At 45.7% G+C, this 24,219-nt stretch overlaps 1 protein-coding gene across 2 annotated transcripts in view; it reads left to right on the plus strand.

The window, feature by feature from the left end:
* Positions 1-24,219, plus strand: part of LOC105276868 (rho GTPase-activating protein 7) — a 163,422-nt gene that overhangs the window by 131,929 nt on the left and 7,274 nt on the right. For both annotated transcript variants that reach the window (XM_011334844.3, XM_011334846.3), the window contains exon 10: positions 12,898-13,061. In XM_011334844.3, coding sequence (XP_011333146.2) covers positions 12,898-13,061 — 164 coding nt within the window. The remainder of the gene's footprint in view (positions 1-12,897; positions 13,062-24,219) is intronic.

Raw genomic sequence — 24,219 nt, forward strand, 5'->3', positions numbered from 1 at the left:
GACAAAGTAATCTTGCCCGGAATAAATTATTCGACGGCCGGCGAAAATGTAAATTCGCCCCAGTGGGCGAGGGCGGCGATTTATACGCGACCGGGCGGGATACTTTGCTGGCACTTAAGTGCCAGCCAATCCCTTTTTCGTCCGACGCACGCGCGCGCTAATTTATGCGACTGCATTTCGTGATATTCGCGCGCGGCAGACGCGCCGTCTCTCGCGAACGCTAATTCTACTTGTCGCGATTCGTCCGCGGATGAAAGGCGAGATGGTTACGAGAATGCTGAATTAAAGGGTCTTGATGCGCGAAACTGAAAATTCGATGAAGGCTCATTTGTAGAAATAAAATTAGTCATACTTTTGAAATTTCAATTTTTTATTGTAACAGCAAAGTACCATTATTCGGAGAGCTGGACACGAACGCAGATACAGGCCCCAAGTTTGTTACGTAAATTTTCTTGGAGATTGTATCGTCTATGCCAAGGAGATGGAAGGCGATTGTAAACCCAGAGAAAAGTAAATCTTTTCCTTCCAGTAATTTTTTGGCAAACAATGTCACATCCATTTGATTTTGTGCTCTTTGCTGCTGACTTGTGATCCATCAAACTGACGTCAGGGAGAATCGATACGCGGTAACTATTCTTTCTAGTAATTCCATTATCCTTTTGACATCGGGGGAAAAGACCGGCCAGATGGTGTGCACCAGTTCTCTGCGACCAACCGTAAATGAGTAACGTACCCTCGAAACTCTCGAGACTCACGTGACATCTCTAGACATGGCGAGTCTTAAAGACTACTTGGAAACTCGGGTCTTGAAGATACTCAGCCTCGGCTTGAGACTTGTCTGATGTCACGTACGATTGGGAGAGAAGGCAGGACCTCCCTTACGGTACTCTAATCGAATATTTGACTCAATATCCTTTTAATCCTTTTGTACATGCAAGACATGCCTGATGGAACTTGTTTTTAATAACAAGAAATTCGGTATGCATTAATTACGTGATAATTTCAAATATTCACGTTATTAGGTCGTTATAAAATATTTTTATAAAATTGAGATAATGTTGTTTACGTATTTATAAAATACGGTTTTATAAAATTGAGACAATGTTGTTTACGTATACTATATTTTCATCAGACATTGAAAATAGAACATCAAAATCTCGGAGGTGGACTACCTGTAACTCACACGCGCGAACGTCACGTACGCCATGTGTACGTGTAACGAGGAGTTATTTCGAGCAGTGACATTGAGCATCGGTGAAAAATGAAAAAGCTCGCGACGCTTAAATATACTGAGAAGGACAGCTCTATACGACACCCAGGAGACGCTGCGGCGCGCGCGACCAGAGAGCCACACCTCTATATTTGTCGTAACGAATTACTGTACAAACCGAATTAATGTAAACCACCCTCGGGAAACCTTCGCCCGTGCGAAGACCCCTCTCGGACAAAAGAGCACGAGCGATGCAGGTAAATTAACTGTTTTTTTTTTCTTCGTTATGTCGTGTGCCATCTTCACCATTAATCCTCTAGAGCATAACGAAGACTAACAAGAGAGACCGTGCACTTTAGCGTTCATTTGGTTCATAAACCGTGCGGATGTAATTTTATGTGAAATAAAATATTTCCAAAGAAATGCATTAGTTTTATTACGACCCTGTATAGTAAGTATTGTAGCGATGATGCATGAATTTCTGACAGCTGCTGTGCTGGCGCTATGCTGTAATCTCACTCGCGCTCTTCAGAGTTAAATTCAATTTCGCGGACGTTGGCTCGCGTTTGTGTCGCCTAGTCGGAGATGGCATTGTACGCAATCTTCGCGGGAAACAAATAATACTCAGAAGCAAGCAGTCACGTTCCGTTAAACGCGGGGGATATTAATGCGGATTATTAACCCCGAAGGTAAAACTGAATAATTTCTTGCCGTCGGAGGCTGCGCAATTTTAGCAATTAGACGACGTCAGATTACAGTTGCGAATGCCGTTGCATGCCGTCGGAGCGGTTTAAGGGTTAAACCGAGCGATAACTCATCCTGATCAAAGATTTCGCCTGACTCATCCCGTCTCACCATCGCCGTGTTAGCTCACGCATACGGGGCGATGGTGTACCCGGCGAGTTTCCCCGTAAAGTTGGCGACGACCGCCGTTTTTCAGGGAGCAATAGTCTGGAGCGCTGCCAAATCCGTAGATGGCTGAAGCTAGGAAATCGCTGGAGCAAGTATTTCCGCGCCGGAATCCGCGCGGGACGAATACGCCGCTATGAGGGATCTTAATCGCGCGCGTTTTAGCTTCCTCTCGGCGCGGCTGAAAACCTACCGCCACGACGAAGATAACCGTCCGAAATGAGAGATAGCCGCGCGATCTGCTTGGTAGGCTGCCCGATTCTCTACCGGGAAGGATATAATTTACCACGCGTATTTCGGGAAGCCATGAGCCGAAGATGTACTCGTCGACGGCTATTTTGAAGCGTGCCACCGAGTATTCTCGAGACGAGGAAGCCGATTTCGCGCCCGGCGGACGGGCTGTCAACCCGTCTGGCATCCGATAACGTAATAACGTGAGGCGCGTCTGCACAGATCATCGCCTCGATAGTGTTATTTTCCGCCCAGACGTTTCCGCGAAGTATATTCGGACTTGGTGATTTGAATCTCTCAGCTGATTGAGTCAATTAGCACACACAAGATGAGTGGTATATCAGGAATTTTATTATCATAGATGAATAGATGTCTATGTAGAGGGAATGTAAATATCGAGACAGTAAAATGTCAAGTTTTTATCGTGGACTTTCCACATGGAGATGCAATTTATTTGGATACAGAAAACAACTCTATTCGTGGAGGAAAAAGTTCAAGCGAAGCTTCGTCGGACATGAGCGCTGGTCCAAGAACCTGAAACAGACATTTATGCTCGATTCCGCATCGACGTCTGGCTTCTAATGGATCTACGAATCCCGCGAATCGACCATCTAAGGTTTTGGCGTCACGCCAGAAACGATCCGCAGGGTGCGTACATAGATCTGACCGAAAGCAAAGGGGTCTTTGACACATCTGTTGGGGGTAAGCCAACTCCGAAAGTGTGGCCAATACGCTGTAACGTGCACCTGGATAAACCGCACTCCCCCAACGGCTCAATCTCGTGCCGTGCACAAAGACCCGCAATGACGACGACGGTGCGCAAAATTACTGTTTTAATGGAATCGATGAATATAGCCAGCAAGGGGGACACAAAGGCACGGCTGTAGTCTTAAGTGCGTGCGCGCAGTAGCTGACGTTTCCACGAATCTTCGTCTTTGTTGGCTGAATCTACGTAGGTGGGCCGGCTGAGATTCGCGGGGCGATTTTTCCACGTGGTGGAACACCGCGGTGTCTTTGATCGCACACGGCTGACAAAGTACGATTAACCGATGCGAAATGATCATGCTCGCAGTTTGCACAAGGCACGACAGAACTGAAAGCCGCATCACTTAGAAGAAGACGCTGCAATAGGTCCAAGATTCCATGTATTTTTATTATAAGTGAAAAAATAGAACATTTTTTTAAAAAGACACCTCTCTCCGCGTATTAGCAGATCCGAATTCGTGGACAAATGAAAAATGGATGAAAATTACAGACAAGAGGAGCAGAGGATATACGGGTTTGCTGAGTTTCTGGTTACGCCAGGCAGTAACCGCATAAATAGTTCCGACTAAACCATCGCGACACGCGAAATAATATGCGCCGGCGGCGCATCCATTCCGGCGTTCTCCAGTAATAGAATGAAAATTCCTGCTAAGCGAGCTTCCGAGATCTCTCGCTCTACCGGCGTCTCCCGCCGAGCTCGTGCCACCGTCTCTCGGCCGGAGGAAAATGAAACGTAAACTCTGCGAGTCCGCGAGTGGAAACGCAGAACGGACAGATGACACGAAGACACAGTTTCTGGGCACGAGAACGCCGACCGTCCGTTTCCACGAAGGCGCCTTCGTCGTCGTTGGTGGGCCGCAAATAGTCTCGGAATGGATCTCCGGGTAGATGAGAAGGGATGCATGAATGTTGCGCTTTCTGCCATGGAGTATCTGTCTTCGCTGCTGCGGTCCTGACCGCTCCTGGCTCGCTCCCGGGCTGATGGAGCGAGAAATTCGTGCGGACGCGATCAACGCCGCTTTGGTACCATCGTGATATTTTTCCGCGTGCGCGGATTGAATCTGCCCTATGCGTTTGTCCGCGCGCGCAATGAACGCGTAGAACGTACGCATTGGGGAAATCGTATACATTTTGCCATGCACCACCGTGAGTTAAGCCATTCGACATCGCCTCGTTTCGCTCGTAATGCTGGCGAATTTGCCAGTGCAACGCCGACGCATGCTTTCACGCGCATTAAGGTTGCTAAACAATGGATAATGGCATCGGCTCTAACGTTCATTCATATAAATATAAATGTTATACGTGCAATGTGCACGCTCCGAAAAAACGGAGTTTAGTTTTAATAGTTAAACGAATGTAACATAAATCCGGGATTTTTTCTAATTAATTAATATCTCGACACGATTTAACTCGATATTCTATTCAACACTTTGCTAAAACGCTGATTTATGCTTCACGTTGAGATGTTTCTTTGAAAGATCTATCACGAAATATCAAGTTGCGACAGGGGTGGAAAGAATTTTTTCGAGACCCCGCATGACCCAGTAAACGTCTCGCAGGAACAACGATGGTGTCTGTGAGCTTTCTCGGTACTTTTCTTCGTATTTGTTTTCTGCGAGCGTTAGCGAGAGAAAGATGCTGCGTTGCGACGCGAAAATTAGACGTGTATTTCGGGCGATCGTAAGCCGCGCGCGTTCAGGCTTGTCACCCCTTTTAGCTTTCGACGCTAGGGGATTTTCCCGCTTTTGCTTTGTATTCGGATATGTTGCGTTATTTATACGTCACTCTCGTTCTTCTTTTAGGGATTACAGTTTATTGTGATACTTGGTTGCGTATTAAGTATCCTTTTTCGCCCAACACAGGAAGACAAAACAAATCTATTGAAAAATTTATTGCATCAATATTTGCCTAAGAATAAGGGATGCTTCGTGGACGATTCTTTCATGCAACGAATATATCTCTTCTATAACTACGCTTTTAATTTATTAAAATTCATTGCATAAGCTTATTTTTATAAAGAAAACAAACAAAAAGATACTTTCATTCATTCGAAAGTATTACTGGCTTAATAGCTTCCAGTGATAATTTATATCGTAATTACAATCTCTTTCGATTTCGAAAATACTTTCCCCGAATTTCAACGCAACATATAGGATTCCCTCAGGATATTTTCCATCATATCAACATATCTGACATAAACTAAAAATATATTAGATTAACATGTGTGGACCCTCAGGGGAAGCGTCAGTAAACATTGCACGATGCGACAGAACAATTCGACAACTCGACATCGATCGGTGCATCGTGCATCCGAGGGGGTATCCGTCTTATTCTCATGAGCATGGGGCACCATCCGGCCGCGCGGAGCGAAGTCGAGTGCAGGGCATGCACCCATGAAATGCATCGGCTGCATCTCCCCATTCTCCTCCCTTTTCTCGTTCTCGTACGAACACTCTTGCCTCTCACCGTGCACACACTTCTTCGTGCATTTGTATGCTGAACTCTCCCTCTCCTCTGGGACTGCTGCCCCTCGGATTCCCCGGGTCCCTCTCTCTCTCTCTCTTTCTCTTTCTCGCTCTCGCTATATCTTGCTCTGCTCCTACACCGACCTCTTCCCTCTCTCGACCACGCTCGGCAGAGTCGTTCCTTCGTGTGCCGAGCCTCTCTTCTATACCGCTGCTACGCGCCGACGACCGCTAGTGGAGGGCCGACCGGCGAAAGAGTCGCTACGTCCGCTCACGTACCGGTTTGCTTACGCACGAGTCATTCGTCCTTCATCGCCGCTCCGAATCGTTGCACGCGCATCGCCGAATTGCACGCGCCGCATCGCGTCGCACGCGCGCCCGAGCTGCACGCGCGTCCCATTCATGACTCAGTCGCAGAGGGACCAAAAGAGACGACGACTCTTCTCGAATAAGTATCGCTACATCGCCGTGCCAGAAGGCAGTGGCCTGATGATCGAGCGGGTGATTGGGTGCGGCAGTATCATCGATCGTCGCAGTCACTGACACGCCTCGAGCAGCGAAACTTCAGGAAAATTCTGATATTGCGAGAGGATGGTTGACTCGTGGGATTGAGTGCGAGTGCGTGAGGTTTCAAGCGAGTAATTACCAGGTGACGGTCGACTGGTAGGACGAGTGAACCGTTGATCATTCTCGGTTCATTGATCAATGGTCGATTGACTGAATGCACGCGAACGAGATGGAGACTTGAAATAAATGCGGTGAACGATGTCAACTGTGAGTGCTCTCGTTTCTATCGCGCGTCTATGATGGGTGTCGATGACCGAAGGCCCAGCAGCTGGAGCTCACGATCGATAAAGTTTGTGACGCGATAAAGCGATGCAGAAATATTGACGCACGGATCTGTTAAGCCATCATTCGATCATTGAAAGTCATTAACACGTTTCGCTTTATTGCCCTGGCGCGTCAGTAGGTCCCGTTCTTCGTAAAGCTTCGTACGTACACCGTTGGCCGTTTCATCGCCGCATAAACCGCGAAACCACGGAATCGCGGAGAGAGATCTATCTCTAATCGCGATTAATCGCTGGATCCAGGAGTAACTGGGAAGGCGCGCTTGTGCAAGTTGCGCGCCCGTAAGTGCGAGCGGAAGCGGATCGATCGATCGGACTACCATGATTGTGTGGATGAGAGATTAGAAACGGCCGGTAGCCATGAGCTGCACTGGATTCTTCACGTTCGTGTGACAGTGAGAAGGACACTCTGTCCGTTTCCATAGAGCTACGAAGGCCGTTGCAGCCACGAATGTGCCGACACTGCCGCAGCGGAGACATGAAAGGTAAATAGGGCGGCGACACGTTAATCGCCGATCGATCTCGCTTGATTTACGCCTTTTGCAATTTATTTCGTCCACAAACGCGGTTTTACAGCCTTTATCTTATCTTGACTCGTGTGTGCTCGACATTTTGTTCTCGCGCCGAGCACTGCACGCTCCATCGGGCAATAATGTCGCAACATTTCGGGCCGGGATTGCCGGTCAGGATTGAAAATTTCGCAACGAGTCCAGCTTGAGCAGTAAAATTCGCGAATTTTGTAAGCGGTCCCGTCGAAACCTCTTTAAGGAACGTTTTCCTAGGTCTCGTTAACCATTCACGCAAACGTGATGAATTTATATTATTTATATTATCTTGCTCGAGCAATATGTGACGTTACAAATCGCAAAAATAGCAACGTCACTATCGCATTATGGTTCATGTCGAAAAGACTTCTGGGCCATGGAAAAATCACGGTTTCTTTTACACAGAACTGAGATGCCTATTGGTTTGTATCGACCGCAACGACGATCCGTGGGATCGTACAGAAATCGCGATGATTAGTTTGCCCGCAGCGCAATAATCGCGAGTGAAGTCATCCGTATCTAAAAGGATGATCTTATGTCATACCGCCATGGTCCATGGGCGTAATTATAGTACGGCAGCGAATAAAAATGCCCGTCCTTCATTAGTATCGGCATCGACGAGTCTGCAACGGAGATCCTTCCGTATATCAATACTGGCCGCGATTCGAGTCTCTTCTCGCGCGACTATTACGTAAAGGCGTATCAAAATTCACGACAGGTACCGACACTGATATACGAATCCAATTTTAAATGATGACGTCGCCATGGAAAAAGTTGCTTAATCGGAGACAAGGTGGAATCACGCGATTGAATCTCGGTTTGATCATGAGTTATTCAGTGTGGATTCAGTGATTTAAAGGCAGGTACAAGCTGCAAAAACTTCAATAATCATGAATATTGACGAGAAAAATTTTGTATGACATTATTAAATTATCATTAAAAAATTATCTAAAAAGATTCAAAATTTAAAATCGTAGCGGAAAGCAAGTGCTTTTTATGTCTCTTGTTTAAATGTTTTATTAACGAAAATTCTATTCGTTTCATGCAGATGTACTCGATAGCTAGGTATTTTTTCAATTTTATCAATTGCGTTGGGGTTTGTCGGAGGTTTGATGCCGTGCGTTAATGAAATGACACTTCACTATAAAGCGAGGTAATGTTTGCGCGATGAACAGCTGGCTATTCCGCAATGACATTTGACGATATCGCATTATGACATTTACACATCTAATATCCTTCAACTATGGATGTGACCATAATTATATTACGATATAATTGATGAATTTTCACCGGTGTTTCACAAATTCGCGCTAGAATAGCTCTTGATAATCCATGCGCAATTATTTTAATAAGCTTCTTCGCCATAAGGATAAGTAGCCGATTAAAGCATGATGCAAAGCGCATTTAAATGGAAAATTTATTTTCATTAATTAATATGACAATTTTCGATATTGCGTTATTCAATCATATTTTAACTGCAACGTTACGTGAAAATATTATTGTAATAATCACAATAATTCATCGCAGCTGTTATTTGACTTTTGTGAAAAATACTGCAGTCCACGTTCAGAAAATATTTGGAACGTAGTTTATGCGCAATTTAATGCATACAACGCGTCACGCATGCGAGCATATTTGTGCAATCGAATCGGGAATGCTTCGCTGGCGGAGAAATCAAATTTCGCAAAAGAGTAGCACTAGTATCGTTTCGCTAAGCAACGATCAAGTCGTAAACAAATAGCATTCGCCAATGCGATCGCATGCCAATCGCATCGCGACCACATTAGGACGCAGTAATTTTTGGTACTGGCGTGACGCAATTACGCACGCTTACGCATTTACTCGCCGACTGACTGCACGCGCTCGATTATTTACTCATTGTTTGTCATGACTGCGGCGAATACGATGGATTTATTGGTTTCGTAATAATGAGCAAGCAATTTGTAAGTTATCATCGCGTCTGGTTGGCGTCGCTCGATCATCACGGGGGCAAATGTCGAGCAACGAGGTTGATGCAGTGTTAAGGGTTGCATTCTCTTCGCCGCTGACGCACATCTTGAGGAATTTCAGAGTTTGCACAGATAAGACAGCGTGGCTACCTTAGATTATTTTTATCTAATCCCTTCTTTATTTACTTCCACACATGCTTGCGACTCACAATAAAAAGCAACTATTTTTCATTTATTTTAAATGTTGCGATATGTGTAAATACGAGCGTCATTAGTAATGAATATTGATCATACTATATTAATTATTTCATAATTAATGATATTTCATTAAATTTTGTACAGCAGTCTGCACAAAACGAAGTCCCTCGTGTAATTCATGCACGTTTATTCACGATTTATTTACACCCCGATGAGGGTGCAATTCCATGGAAAATCTAAATTCGTGGAAAATTGAAACGCTGCAGCTCAAAGTTAACAATTCCTTGGTTGTTGCTAATAATAAGTCCGCTGACGCGTTAACCATGCGAGAAACATTTAGCCATTAACTGACCAAACGCCTCGACGAATTTCTCCTTCATGAAATCCCACGCCCCGACTCATCGATAATCCACGATGCCTTTAATTAGACGTTCGGATAGGAGAAGAAGAATAGCGTAGGAAAAATTTGCTCTCGAGAGTCGTATCGTTCCAATAATTCCGACGTGGTGCGCATCGCTAAAGGGGTCGAAATGCAGCCTTCATTCTCGAAGCTGGCGTGAATACGCGCGCGCACGTGCAACGTTTAATCGTCGCGATAAATTAATACCGCCAAGGCAACGTGAGGCGCAACGCGCGCGTCTCGTTTGATTTGTTGGTCGGAGTCGTTGTACTTGACTCGTTAGAAACGCGATTCTCGAACGACGTTAGGCTTCGCACGGTGAGTCAGTAGAGCTGACCGTTGCTCGGGTCGAGGTTCCCATAAACATGTCGCGGTGCAATGCAGCTGGACAGGAGACATTGCAACGCGCGATGCAGCGACCTACATGCCAAAAGCGGGAAGAAGAATGGCACGAAGCCGGCCAAACGGGGGGCTCGCCGAACCGCAAGTCTGTCTTTACACCCCCGAAGAGACCGCACCGCGAATGTGACCGATATCCATCGAGTGCTTGAAAACATCTGGCGCAATGTTGAGCAACCGTTGCTAGTCGAGTCACTTTGACAGGAACCGATTCATCTGTTGGCGTTAAATTATACTGATTATTCCTCGGTATAATCAAGCGTTAGAAAATTTATTTGTAACACATGTTGCGACTCCGTCTGCCGTGATATTTCGATACAAGCACCTGAGGCTATTCCTTCGATTATTTTTTTTTTTCAGTTTTTCAAGCAAAATATCCCAGAGTGAAACAGATACGTGTTGTGTGACCGTGCACGTTTATCGGCGGCGCGATAATTAAGGATCAAGAACGATCGATATTGATCGTGTTATATCAACGCATTCACTCCAATTATCTAATACTAACAGCGGTACAACGACGGTGCTATCGATAATTACATAATGTCGGCGCAAGCAATTAGGATACTAGGCATGAGAGGAACTTACGAGACGGCATGGACTTTCACTTTTTGCGACCGCGTGGGAGACAAGCGGTCTTATAAAAGTTTAATTTAATTCGTGAGCGAGAGCCGCTGTTCCGTCCACCACCGTGACCTGCAAACATGTTCCGAGCAATGCAACCGATATGCACTGCAACGACCCAGATGCCAAATGCGGGGAGAAGGAATGGCGCGGCTTGGTAAACGGCACGGTTTACCCTAAACCACAATGGAGCGTACATACCCTTTGCCGCGGTAATGCCTTTGCGTGACGTTTCTTTCGCAAAAACATATCTTTAGCATAAGAGATATTATACGTTTGTGTTCGCGTATAACTAGTGAAATCCTCCATGATCCATGAATGGCTACGTTGAGATCTCTCCAAGTTGCCATCAGAGTCTTGTTAAATTTTTAGACTCGTGAATGTAAACTGTTTACTCTCTCTCTTTCTCTCTCTGTCTCTCTCTCCCTAAAAAGCGTTATGATCTTTGTGTGCTGGAGCACACAAGTAGAGGCTTCTAAGCTATCGGCTCTACACTAACAGCTCCGATTCATCGGCAGGTCTGGCATACGAGTGGGTTTATGCACGCGCGCGTGCAAACTTGGACATGTCAAGACTCACGCATACACATACGCACGCACCGATACATACACGCGCGTACCGATGGACCACGTACAACGGGCACGATTGATCATAACTCAGGCGAGCTCTCGCGATCGAAGCATACTATGAATAGTAGCTAATTGACCCAGTTGAACCCGAGTCGGTCGGCGCAAGGCGCGATATAAATACCGATACCGATACCGCCCATCGAATACGAGCACGGGAATCACGCGACGTGCACACATGCGTCCGCATACACACTCGCGTGCGATCGCAAGGATATTATGCACCGGCGGGTCGTGTCGGCTACGGAGGATTCCGACAGATCGCATCCTTCGTGGAATTCCAGCGACGCGACCGAATGTGGGTGTCGTGTCTGACGATCGGCGTGATAAATTAAGGACGCAATCTGATCGATCACACGGCCGTTCTTGACTCGATACGCCGTCGGATAGATTTATCAAGTCGCCGGCACGGTGAATTTTTCTGTCTCGCGACAATGGCACAATGCCTCGCGAATTCAATTCTGTCTGCCACAGTCCGTCGATTTATTTTAATTTGAGAAATACAGGAGAAAAGGATACTGCTGCCAAAATAAATGTTTGTCGATGGTACCGTGATTACGTATTGGTGTCAATGAGTGAAATCGGTATTGCAAAATCCTCCTAGTTGTGTGCGGCATCAGGAAATGTTGAAACGAGTGCCGTATGTGCATGGATGTTTACGCGTTTCGAGGAAGAAATGGAGTGTAACGTTCATCCCCATAAAATGAATAATTGGTTGATTTATCCGCTATCAAGTAACATCGGGGGCCGCTTAAAAGCATTGATTACTTTTATGTTCGCTTTAATAAGTGAAAATGAACGTATCTGATGTACGCGAAAGCATATAGTTCTCATAATCGACGAAATTTGTTTTAATTACCGAGCTTGTTTACGAGAAATCTTTATCTCCATAAACGAGCATTGCAACAATCTCTCTTTAGCATCTTACGCATGAATATAGCTATATATATATATATATATATATATATATATATATAGGTGGATTAATAATATCTTGCTATATAAGAAAAAGTATCCTTTTATTGTTATTTTATTATTTTTAATACAATAAACACACGTTTGTTGCGATTATTGAAAGATCGTTCTACTTCGAGAGCAGGAGGATTGATCCCGCGATCTCGGTTAGAGATCATAGATCCGAGATCTGGTTTAAGAGATCTAGGTCACCGTTGCGCAAGTCGTGACAGAAACATTCAGAACTTTTACGAGTGACCACCATCACCATGTATTTACAAAAAAATTCTGGACAGCGTAAAAAGAACTAAACATTTATCGTCGAGAGGGAGAGAATAATAATTTTAATCTTGGCTGAAAGAATGACCTTTTCCATTGCCTTTTCAATTACAAAAGTATTGCAAAATGTTTTACCCGAGAGAAATGGTGGAGGAGCGAAACCGCGCAACAATATGGTACATAGTCAACACATGATGGGCCTTCGGGTCTACGGGGCGGATTAATGCCCGCAGGCTAAGTGGACATGGGCTTGGCCTATTCACAACATACGCTTGTGTGCATTCGATCATCAAATGACCCTGACTGCTGTCGCGTCAAATGAAAAAATCGAACCTGCAGCGAATGCTTTTTATATGTTTTTATACGTTATCAAATTTCATCATGATGCATTTTTCATTTATGCAGATACGTAAATGTAAGCCCATGATATTTTATTTTATTTCAACATGTCAGTTACAAACTCGAGATTGATAATTGTCCGATTGCTTCGTGTTTTAGACTACCAGTTCCCGATAGACGTATCCGGTGTAGCCAAGGACCACCCTTTCCTCGAGGCCGACTCACTGCAGAGCCTTTTCCGGCGATTGCACGCCCTTAATCGCTGCGCCACTATGAAACTCGACACGCATCACACGCACCATAGCACGAGCCACAGCAAAAGCGTGAGTACACAGCAGATTGCTTGAATTACTACGTAGAAACACGAGGCATTCCATGGAGCAGACAAGCGATGGAGATGCGACGAAGCTGTGGTGGAAGCATTCCAATGAAAATCTAATTAATCTTATTGGAATTAGATCTTACTTTTATCGGATCTAATTAATCGACTTTTGTATTTTACGTAACTCTCGTCCCAAGTGTAAAGAGATTTGTAAGAATAATTTCGATACTGATCATTCTTTTCCCTTTTTCTTTTTTCTTGTTTTATTTTTTTTTGTAAAGTTATCTCTTCTCTTCAGATCTTTAAATCTTTCTCCAAATCGCATCGTAATATCTTCTGAGCACTCTCTCGAGAGTTCCTGAAAAGACGATGAGACTTGAAAGGAGATCTCGAGACGGAAATGCCAGACCGGATCAGAGCCAGACAGGATCAGTTAGAGAGGGTTCTCGGGACAAGGGTAGCTACCTAATATTTCTGAGAATCTTGTGATCATAATAAAATTAATGAATGTTATATTAACAAAATTTTCTCAGTACTGTCACATAAAATTAATGAATATCTCTATCTCTCGTGGCTTATTAAATTACTTTGAAATATAAATTGAGCAAACAGTTTGCTGTAGGTAATATTTGCTGTATAACAAAATAGATCAAAAATGATTGAGTGTACGTACTATACATATGTATTTATATGACGTAATCTCATCGATATTCTCTCTTGATGAATCGTGTCGATATTTGAGCTGTACATTGTCTCTTATGACACATTCGTGTGACGTTCGACATATGGTCATTGTTATGCTGGACGAAGGCATCCATACTATTCTTGCGACTATTCATGGAAGAGAGGACAGACGAACGGAATAGCAATTAACGGTCGTCACGTGACAGGGATAAATATGCAGTTAATTATTGTGGAAAGCGTGCCTGGTGGAGTGAGTGGGCAATTGAGTGTTATCATAATGATGTCTGGCCACAGATAGCGATACACGTAGCAGTTTGACGCTCTTGAATTTCTCTTGTATATCATCCCTCCCCTCTCCCCCTTGTATTTATTATTAATTAACGTAACGATCGCCGTAAATTATTGCAACGTAGCGATAACAATACGACAACATGGAGACGATTCTCGTCATTGCGGATGCATATTTATTTGCAAATCAAAATTTTTCTTTCATTTTATCACAATTAAGTGCAGCGGTGCGATGACCTATAATCATGCCGCTCTGGTTTTATTATCGCGAGCCACGTGGATGAAATTCAGCTGATCCGAAATAAACACGGTGGATCTACGTGCCGGCAGTGATCGTAAAGATCAATCTCTCTGTGCGAATTGCCGAGTGGGAGTATTATTGGCCCGCTCGAGCAGGAAGCATTCACCGTAACGCCATGAAGGAGCGTACATTGCAAATCAGAGTTAAAAGCGTTTCGACGAAAACCTAAATCAATTATACGATCCGACTCGACCGAGATCGTATGGATGAAATCGTGCGATCGTCGATCGCCGAATCGCTTGGGCTCTCGTGTACGTAATGTAAAGCGCAATGATACTCTAAAAGATTATGGCAAATTGATTGTGTCTTTGTAGATATCGCATACCGATTTTAATTCGCGTATCGTGTGTCAATCTCATTTTTGAGAAGCGGAATTTAATGGATTGATCGGTTGTCGGCTGCAATATCGATAAACTCCTTAGAGTTTGCTCTATCGCGCGTGACGGGTCAAAAATGGGCTATTATGCGACCGTTTGTATAGAAATTTTTCTACAGTGAGATACATATATATATATTGTAACCGTGTTCTCGAGTCACGTTTTGCAATGGTCGAGGTCACGATTCGTGATGCAGAGTACGTTCCTCAAATTTGCTAGACGGTATCTTGTGACGGATATGTAATAAATGCTAATTGGAGTAGCTATAAAAAAGGTGTTCTTTCGCTAAGGAAAAATTACCTTCAAGCTTGTTAAAAATATCCTGCTACTAAAATAAAAAGGCGCCTGTATAAAAACGCGACTCTGTTTATGCTGCATAACGTGTCCTGCCAAGTGAGGACTATCTTGTGTCATCGAGATCGATCGCAGCTGACACTTGAAAAAACTTGAAGATAAGCGATAGATAGATAATACCAGGGTTCTCCATATGATCGACGACTTTCACGCCCATAAAGGGCTGCCATACGCACGTACATACGTGCACGCGCTTAGTTGCCGGCAGCAGCTGCGACAAGTGGCAAACTCTCACCGGAAGCCGGTGCAGATCGCGCGTCGTCACACGGTTGTGTGTTTAATAAATAGAAAATTTATCTCTGGCGATGTTGAAAAACGGATCGCTAAAGAAAAAAACTGACGCGAGCATTTTTCAAGCAAATGTCCTTAGATGGGGAGAAAGCGCATTTTATGCGCTCGCGTTCAATACGGATGGATATTTGCGCGAAGCGTGTCTGATTGCCGTGCACGAAAGTCTTGCCAAATTTGTAACTATGATGACTCGCGAGAATCCCGAGGTCGATTAGACCATTGCCGGATTGTTGCCTTTTTAAGCGGAGAGCCGTTTCGAGCACTTTGCTCGCGTATGTCGGACGAGATCGGTGTTTTACGTAACTCTGACGGAGAGTTTGCTTACGATTTGCTTTAATTGAAACACTTGTAAATATTCTTCACGAAGAGACACAACAAGGAATGCTTACAAAGACCTAATAGTTTAGAAAAATTGTGAAAATGTAAAATCAGTCAGCAGCTGTGGGATCGAGTTGAGGACTAACGAAGCGTTTAGAGAGTATTTGAGGCCACTGAAAGCGTCGAGATTAATCGAAATATATCGACCAGAAAGTATTATACACGTAGATCATGGCTGATGTGATATTAAAAGAATCGCCAAGTTGGTGCGATGGCTTATTTTCTGCCTATGTCTTACTATTTTATTATCGCATTGACCTAGTTCGCATCCAAGGCCCATTGATCCTCGCGCGAGCCAGGTAATTTTATTCGCCTGTTTTAGACTGCTAAATTGCTCTCACCTTCGCCACGTAGAAGATATTACGCTTACATAGTCCTCGTAATGTATTAGGTAAGATCAGTTTACAAACGTCAGAACAGGGTGTGACGCAGCAGCACGCTGACACGCCGAAAGAAGCTTGGTGATAATGAAAATTCGGCACTTAGCTTAATGTCTTTTCATCGTGTAAAACGACGAACGTGAAATGGAAATGACAATAAACTTCTCATTCGTCTGCATTTTCGTAATATCAAAAATTTTTATCCATATACCGTACAAGGAATTTCGGATGATGCCGACCTTGCACTCCGGATGGAAAGCACTGACCGATGTATGCGTTTACCGGGTGAAAGCTGGTCGTAATGAGGCGTGCATACGTGAAACGTAATGATCTCCTACCGAATCGAAGGCCTTACGAAAGCAAAAGGAGAAGCGGCACCCTCCGGCGTTGACGATCTCGTGAAACCATTTTGCGAGCCACGGACACGCTTTGCGAAACGTCCGATTGATCGATACAAGGAAGTGACACGTAACATTGTTCATGACTGAATGGACGGACATTCTTCACGAATGAATCGTGATCAAGTCCCGCTCACTATGCGCATTGTAGCATAATCCGGTGTAGAATCATCACAATTGTATAATTGCGTAAGTGGTTTCGTTCATTTTTCGCATTTTCCGCATTGGTTACTCTTGCCGTTGAAACATATTCTCACTCTGTCTGTCAAGAATCGACTTGAACGAAGAAGTTCGTTGACGGATTGTTTGGAGATCAAAGATCAATGTTCGCGAAGCAACTTTAGCGTAGCTTGACACTTTTCAGCGACAGTAAAATGTATTACTTACACCAAGAGAGTTCCAGAGTTAAACGCGAAAGAATCGCCTCGCGGTCAGATCGGCACCGCGCGCGGGGAAGAGAAAGCGGAAGAATGACTGATGCGTTTTATAGGAATAATTTATACGCGAGCGTCACGCGTAACTTAATTTGGACGCGCGTGTACATCCGTGTAGACGAGTAGTAGACATCCGGGACTTTCGCTGTCGGATGTATTGGGCGGCTTTCCGCTTTCGTAAGAGGACCGTGCTGTTTTCGTTCATCTCCCTACCCCGCAATTGTTATTAATAAAAGCTTTCGCTCTCCACGCCCGGAGACTGACCACCAGAATGAGATCTCTCGCGCGATCCCCGTATTTGTCGAATCAACGACAGTGGCAATTTGCGGCAATTGGGTCGATTTAAACGGCTACCGTATTATTGACCACGTTTCGTTTTCGTGGCCTACTTTGTTCTGGTTCTTGAAAATTGCCGGCGTTAAATAGCTGCGCAAAGCAGGCATCAAATTGAGCCATTTAGGGAAAGAAAACAGGAGCAAATCGATCTTGAAGCTATCAGGTCCGAACTCGCGCAGCGAATCTTACAAAGAAAGGTCCAAGAGATCTGGCTTCCTTTTACTTTTCCATATCTGACGTTTTGCTCGTTTCAATTTCCGTCTGTTCTTTTGCTTTGCTTTGTCACTTCCATATTTCTACACAGATTTCTCTCTGCATACACATCCATACTGTCTCTATTCCTGCGATTCCAACTTTTTCCATTCATACATATTTCTCATCTGCTCTTCTGTCATTCATCTCAAGTGGTTTTTCCTTACAATCGTCTCTTTCTCTCTCTCTGTCGCTCTTCCTGCATCGATCCTTCTTTATTTCTTTTTACGTATGCCCTCTTTCTCGCCGATTTCCTCTTTTTCCTCTACACGATGCTTTTTCTTTCCTGTCGACATTATACAGACGCTCTTGCATTCAGAACGCGTACGTACGGCGATGAGGAGGAGTGGTGATACCCGTAATTATATGTGCGCACCCGGGTTGCCGGCGTCGACTTCGCCGGTGCGTAAAACCTGGAAACTGGTTCGGTACACGCAACCACGGAGAATGCCGCGCTGGCAGACTGCGCGGCACGGTTGCACGTTGCACCTGCGTGTTGTAGCCATGCCATTGGCAGGAGTATGGCCGTAATAATTCCACGGTCCTTACTCAGGAATTCGTAACGCTGCGTTAACAGAGGGTTGACAACAGCTGTAACGTTTCTTCAGTTTACCTTGTTCTATTCGAAATCATTTTTCCCATTTCAAGTTCTCCACATCTCGCAAATGATCGTCATTCTATTTTCCTCTGACACTCGATTATCATCCGTGGTTTTTCCGCGGTTACTTCGTTGCTGGCTCTTTTGAAAAGTACCGCGGATTGTCGACGGGGAACGAAGCGGCAACGACGACAACGCGTCTCTCTCGTGCGAATTGACAGCCGACATTCCTCCGTCGATCGCGCAAACCGGTTGCCATAAATTCGCGCGAACGAACCTGACTGCCCCGTTTGAACGTTTCTGCCGCGGCGATACCGGTATCTCCGCCGGGCACTTTTTCCCTCGGCGCAACAGCCGGTGTAGAGCGTAAGGCAAATTGTAAATACATTCAGAAAAATATGTTTGGTGCGCAGATCGAGGTACATTTTGCCAAACGCGACTTCATAATTACAGCGTGTCACGCGAACGCATAATTGAAGCGTGTGTCTCGTCTTCCGGCCTTTCGATTGGTCTGCAACTCGAGCCTGGCGATCATTTATTTGGAAATTGGCGCTTTTCCGTGTTAACAATTGTTTCTTTGATATGAGATATTGTTGATCCATGTAATTTCTCGCAATACATGCAATAAACAAACATCGCATCCTGCATGAAAATTAATCCAGTTATGACAGCCTGGCTTAGGCGTGCCACGCATCGCGTAAGAGCAAAACAGAGAGGTGGTACTCGTGCTCGGTAATTAACGTGTCCGATTCGTCGGAACCGCGCCGAAAGCGTGTCATTTCTTCTGCGAATGCGATCTCTATGTAGAAAGTACACATCCTCGGCCGGGGGAGACGACGATGACGACGACGATCGTTTGAACGGGATGTCGGTGCGCAACACGAGAGTTCTCTTGACCTGGGAGCTCCTTATCGGGGCGATCGAGCCGAGCGGGACCGAGCGCGTTTCTATGGTGGCATACCGTAGAAATCGTACGACAGGAAACGGTCATTAGCGCGGAATAAATGTCCGCTTGTCACGCTCGTGCATATGCGCATTTCTATGCTGCACCGTTATAACGATCTGGACGCGCGTTGCACGCCCGGCGTAGATCTAGTTTTTAATGGACCACCGCGCGTTGCTACGCGTTTATGCGGCGCACCTGCAACGGCATAATCGCCGTTCTCACACTCACCGGAAAAGGGAATACCGAGAAAATTGTCCCAACTTTTAACCGAGCTGGTAATTCCAGGCGTAACGGGATCCGCATGATCCGCAATTCATTTTTCAGAAGGTTACTAGTTGAACATATGTATTATCGATCAGTTTATCATTGATTATCAGGAAATTGATACGTACCAGTCAGTCCCTACTGGTGGGATTGATGTACTACTTGTCGACGTAATTGAGACATCCAACGACTCAAGCATACCGGGGAAAGAAACGTGGACTCTTGTTCATCGAGCTGTCGCAGGTCAAAGTGAAGATATGAATAATTCTCTACTTTCTAGATGTATCAAGAGACCCTTGCTCGACCACACGCACTCGGTCACGACTACGGTGGTAGTCGCCATCAAATTGCAATGCTTTATTTGCAACGCGTGGTGCAGTTATTACGACTGCTCAGCGCATGCGACCGCGGTCAGTTGACGTATTACCATAAATTTCCATCAGACCGTTCAGAAGCCAATTAGCGTAAGTCACACCGTGATGAAGACCGGAGATACCGTGAGTTTGCTCGAATCAACCGATGGCCGTAGCGAGTGATTGCGTCACGTCGCGGTTTAATGCGATCGACGTGTCCGTGTCGGATTAAAAGCCTGACGCGTGAAAATTTTGTCATTGCTAAGTCGCGATCTCGTTGCTGGTCGTCGCCGCGATTTGTAACGGGGAGAGAAACTGAAACCAACGAGTTCCGGATACCGTTGTTCACAGCCATGCCAGAAACTTGTTTCCTTTAGCGTTTGAAAAAATGCCGGGTGTGCCGTTGGAGAAGCGAACCTTTTCGATCTTGACGCGCTCAACATGTTCCAAGCTCAATCTACGATTAGTAGGATACGGGAAGTCAACCGTGACCTAATTTCAAGCTCTCACTAATCACGCTTTGCATCACATTTTTGCAATCCTGATCTTTCGCACGTGGCGGAATCACTTTCACGTTGAAATTCAAATGTAGACGCTGGGCTTGTCGTTTTTCTTCATACTGGATTTCGCACTCTGCGATTCTACTCCATGCGTATACGCACACGCACAAAACGTCTAATGAGTGACGCTCCGATGATAACGCATGACAATAAAAAGACCGCAGCCTTCATTTTCCCCCCCGTTTTTATGCTTTTCCTCGGAAACATTTACACAGTTTCCCGTGGACACGTCACGCGCGTTAAACAAGTGTCACGCATCGCCCCGGGCAAAGGGACGAGAGCGGAGCGTCACGAGATGATTTCTCTCTCGCGAGAGAGTCGAGAGAGAAGCTGTAGGAGAAACGACCGAGAGACCCAGCAGACTGCGCGACGTCGTGCGTGAACCTCGGCGACAACGACGTTCCTCCGAAGTTGTGCAACGTAAAGACGTTCGTATCGGACTCCAAGCAATCGATACGAGATATTTTCTCCGTTCCACGACAAAGAAATATATACTCAATTTCAAAACAATGTGTAATCACACATACAATACCGGTCCGAGTGTATGCCTATTGTGGAGAATTATCGCTGAAACGAATGCCGTCTAATACTCCTCCGCGATTGGGATGATCGATCGATCAACTGGGCGAGCTGGTTCTCGCAAACGAGGATTTACTCACCGTTAGGGCATCCCTCGAGCGCTTGTTAGTTAATGATACCGGAAGCAAGCGACGATGGAGGTGATGATGGAGATGCTCGGGATTAGTGAGGCGTGACGGGGGTATTATCGCACTCGCGAGCATTCGCGAGGAATTTGCGGAAAAATCTAATGACTACCGCGTACGTGTACCGTTTCATCTCTGTAATTTTTATTGTTCATTTCTTCAAATTTCTTTCTCAAATTTCTCTTGAAATTAGGCTGCAGACGGACGTCTTAATGAATGATGCATATCGCTGCGGTTTCTGTTGGACCAAGCGGTTTTTCGACGTGAAACTAATTGAATTTCGCGATGCGCGTTCTGCACAATGACGGGCCATTCGTATTCGTTAGGCCGCTGCAAATCGAGTGTCATTGGTCGCGGTAGACCGCAAGCTCCTACGGCGGTAAGCCGCGTTGGTCGTACGGCCCAAATTTAGAACCATCATAGAGCGCGATGACCCAGATTTTCGGATGCTTTCGTTCGCTCTGGGTGGTACGTGACAAAAATTCTCTCTTCGTGTTACATATCGACACTAAACTTAACTTTCCAGCAACTTAACAAAAAACGTGTGAGGAAAGACATATTGAATATCGGGGTTTACTGCTTCGATAATTTTAGGAGCTTGCTAAGGTGGATAATATAAATAACTTGTTCTCTCTCTCTGAGAAAATTACAAAATTACGAAAAAATAAATCCTGCTGAAAATAGATTTTAAATGCTACCGAGAATAGAATACCGTCATCGATATGCGCACTTTACGTATACGGGATGCTCTTTGCCGTTCACTGTTGCATTTCGAGAAACTTGGCCGAGGATCGTACACGAACGATTGTGCGGCAAAAACTGGCCGCGCTCCTTATGTGCATTGTCGATTCCGCCACTTAAAATTCTCGATTCGAAAGTATGTTATCGTCGTACTTGCAAACGAGACGCCAGCGAAAGAAGTAGAAGAGACCGACATTTCCGGGATTCTCATCGATTCGCGGCGACATGCAATCGCGGCTGCACCATGGATTTCTTCATTGACAATCGTGATTCAGTAATGAGCCATCGTACGGTGCGCCGTACTAGTCGTTTCTTTTGGTATCGAGCTATCGAATGTAGGCTCTGCGGTTAGTAACGTATCAACTGGTCGTCATTGAATTTGTAGCCACGACCTCTTTTTGCTCGGCATCGTCCAGCATCGGCTATTTCCTTCTTTCGTGGCGCAATCGTATCTCTCGTGAGACGGTCGAGGCGCAGGCTGCTCGTTGTATCGAAAAATCTCGAGTGCTTTATCGCACGTATAATTAAATTCTATGTAGCGTAAAATAATAACAGCGCGCATTGCAGACATGTATCTATAATACAATCGAACGTATTATAAACGTGCGGCAAATTAAATATCAATTACATACGCGAACGAGGTATCATGTAAAACGTTTTAGTGGGACGCTCGTCGGGGATGTTCGGCCAAACTCTCAGTCCTTACGCAACGAGTTTCCTCGGAGGGACGTGCGTATTCGATCGTGTATCACGGATGTCCATCGCGCGTTCAGAGGCCTCGCTGAAGAACAACGTGCGGAGGTTTGTTCAACCTGCTTAGACGGAAGTGACGTCGGCGCGTACACACGGCCGGGCGACACGGCTCGTTGAGTGCCGCGCGGAAATAACTCACGTATGGGGTATCGTCACGTCTCTTGCAGTAACGCGCCGGAACGGAAACGCAGATACGTGCATGCGAGCGTGCGAGAGCGGCGTAAGTGCCGTGCGCGAACGATAATCGCGTGTGGAACTTATGCACCAAGGGAGAGCTTCGCGCGATGCATTACGAAAGGTGCATCCTCCTCCGAGAGGATGCCGGCGAGCGCCTATCGCCTGTGTCGATCCTCCGCGACGTAAATGCATAGTCCTTGCCATCTCGCCCTTCCGAGGCGTGACGTAATACCTGGCGATGATGGGGAAATATCGGGGAGGATACGTAGAGACATGATGTAGGGATAGAAATTGAAGAGACGTCGAAGCGCGATTCTGGAGGGACGCTCTTTCCGAGGGAATGTGTCGGATGTGCGTGACCGCGTCTGTGCGATTTGCATCGTGCGATTGGAAATCCAATGGTCGAGAAGCTCGAAAGTTTGAACGTTTTTACGGCGTTCGTAGAGCATATAATTGATCTCGTACATCCGTAGACTGAATGGGTACTTTATATTCCTGTCAGCTCCTCCATGATGCCAAATACTTATCGCAGTTTTACGTCACGAGTGAAGGTTTCAATTTATCGTTCGGTTCACGTTGGCCCGGAAAGCCGTTATCGCCGTTCACGCATCCCAGAGCTTTTCGTTCCGCTGTTATCCATCTTCCCCATCGACCTGTCCATCATGAGTTGCCCTCGTTGCTCCGTCACCGAGGAGAAATGACACGGTGACCCCTGCAACTCCCTCTTTCTCTCTCTCTCTTTCTTATCTCTTTCTTTCTTTCTTTCTTTCTTTCTTGCTTTATGGTATCTCGTCGAGCTCCCATAAGGTGACTAAGCCAAAATGGGCGTCTTTCCGTGCACGCCGAAGATGGTTGGCTTTCTAACAATGGGACCGACATCGCTTCTCGTTACGAAACTTGACGCCTTTGTTGTTTCCACGTGGGGCACATACATCGGCCGACACCGAGAGAGTGTGTGCGACCTCACGTGATCCTCGCTACATGACAATGGACCTGGTTTCACCATGCAACACCTCGTACGGTTTGCACAGTGGCACCGGGGGGACCGCTCACGCTTCCTGTCCAGGAAGCGGGAATCACGCTTTGAATCTCTCAGTCAGGCTTTTCTCAGAGTGTCGCAGATGCAGTGCTCGGATCTTATGAGAAATGTGACAGTTTAATAACTGACATATCTCTCGAATAACTTGTATCGTGTACGTAGACTCGATCCGTGCGGCTCTCCTAAAAGCGTATCGTAACGCGCACGTTTCCTTCAGAAATGTTTTATTAATAACAACGCGCGCGGGGCCACCGGAGGAAATAATTAGCGGCACAAAAATAGTTTCGCAATTCCGCCTTACAGCGGCGTGAACCTTGTCTGACGGACCTCATCAGAGATCCAACTCGATTTGTCACCGAGGACGTCGTCCTCGCCGTCGTCGCCGTCGCCGTCGGGACGTCATCCGGCTGATTTTATTTCCGTCGCTTCGGCGGAAGGGTTTCGAAAGTCCGCCCGGCTGCAACATTAGGCCGATGCCGCGCGAAATGCACTCTGAAATCCCAAAAATCTATTTTCTGCCGTGCCTCGCTCACGCTTCTCTCGCGGCTGAT

This window comes from Ooceraea biroi, chromosome 3, assembly GCF_003672135.1.
Source record: "Ooceraea biroi isolate clonal line C1 chromosome 3, Obir_v5.4, whole genome shotgun sequence".
Lineage (NCBI taxonomy): Eukaryota > Metazoa > Arthropoda > Insecta > Hymenoptera > Formicidae > Ooceraea > Ooceraea biroi.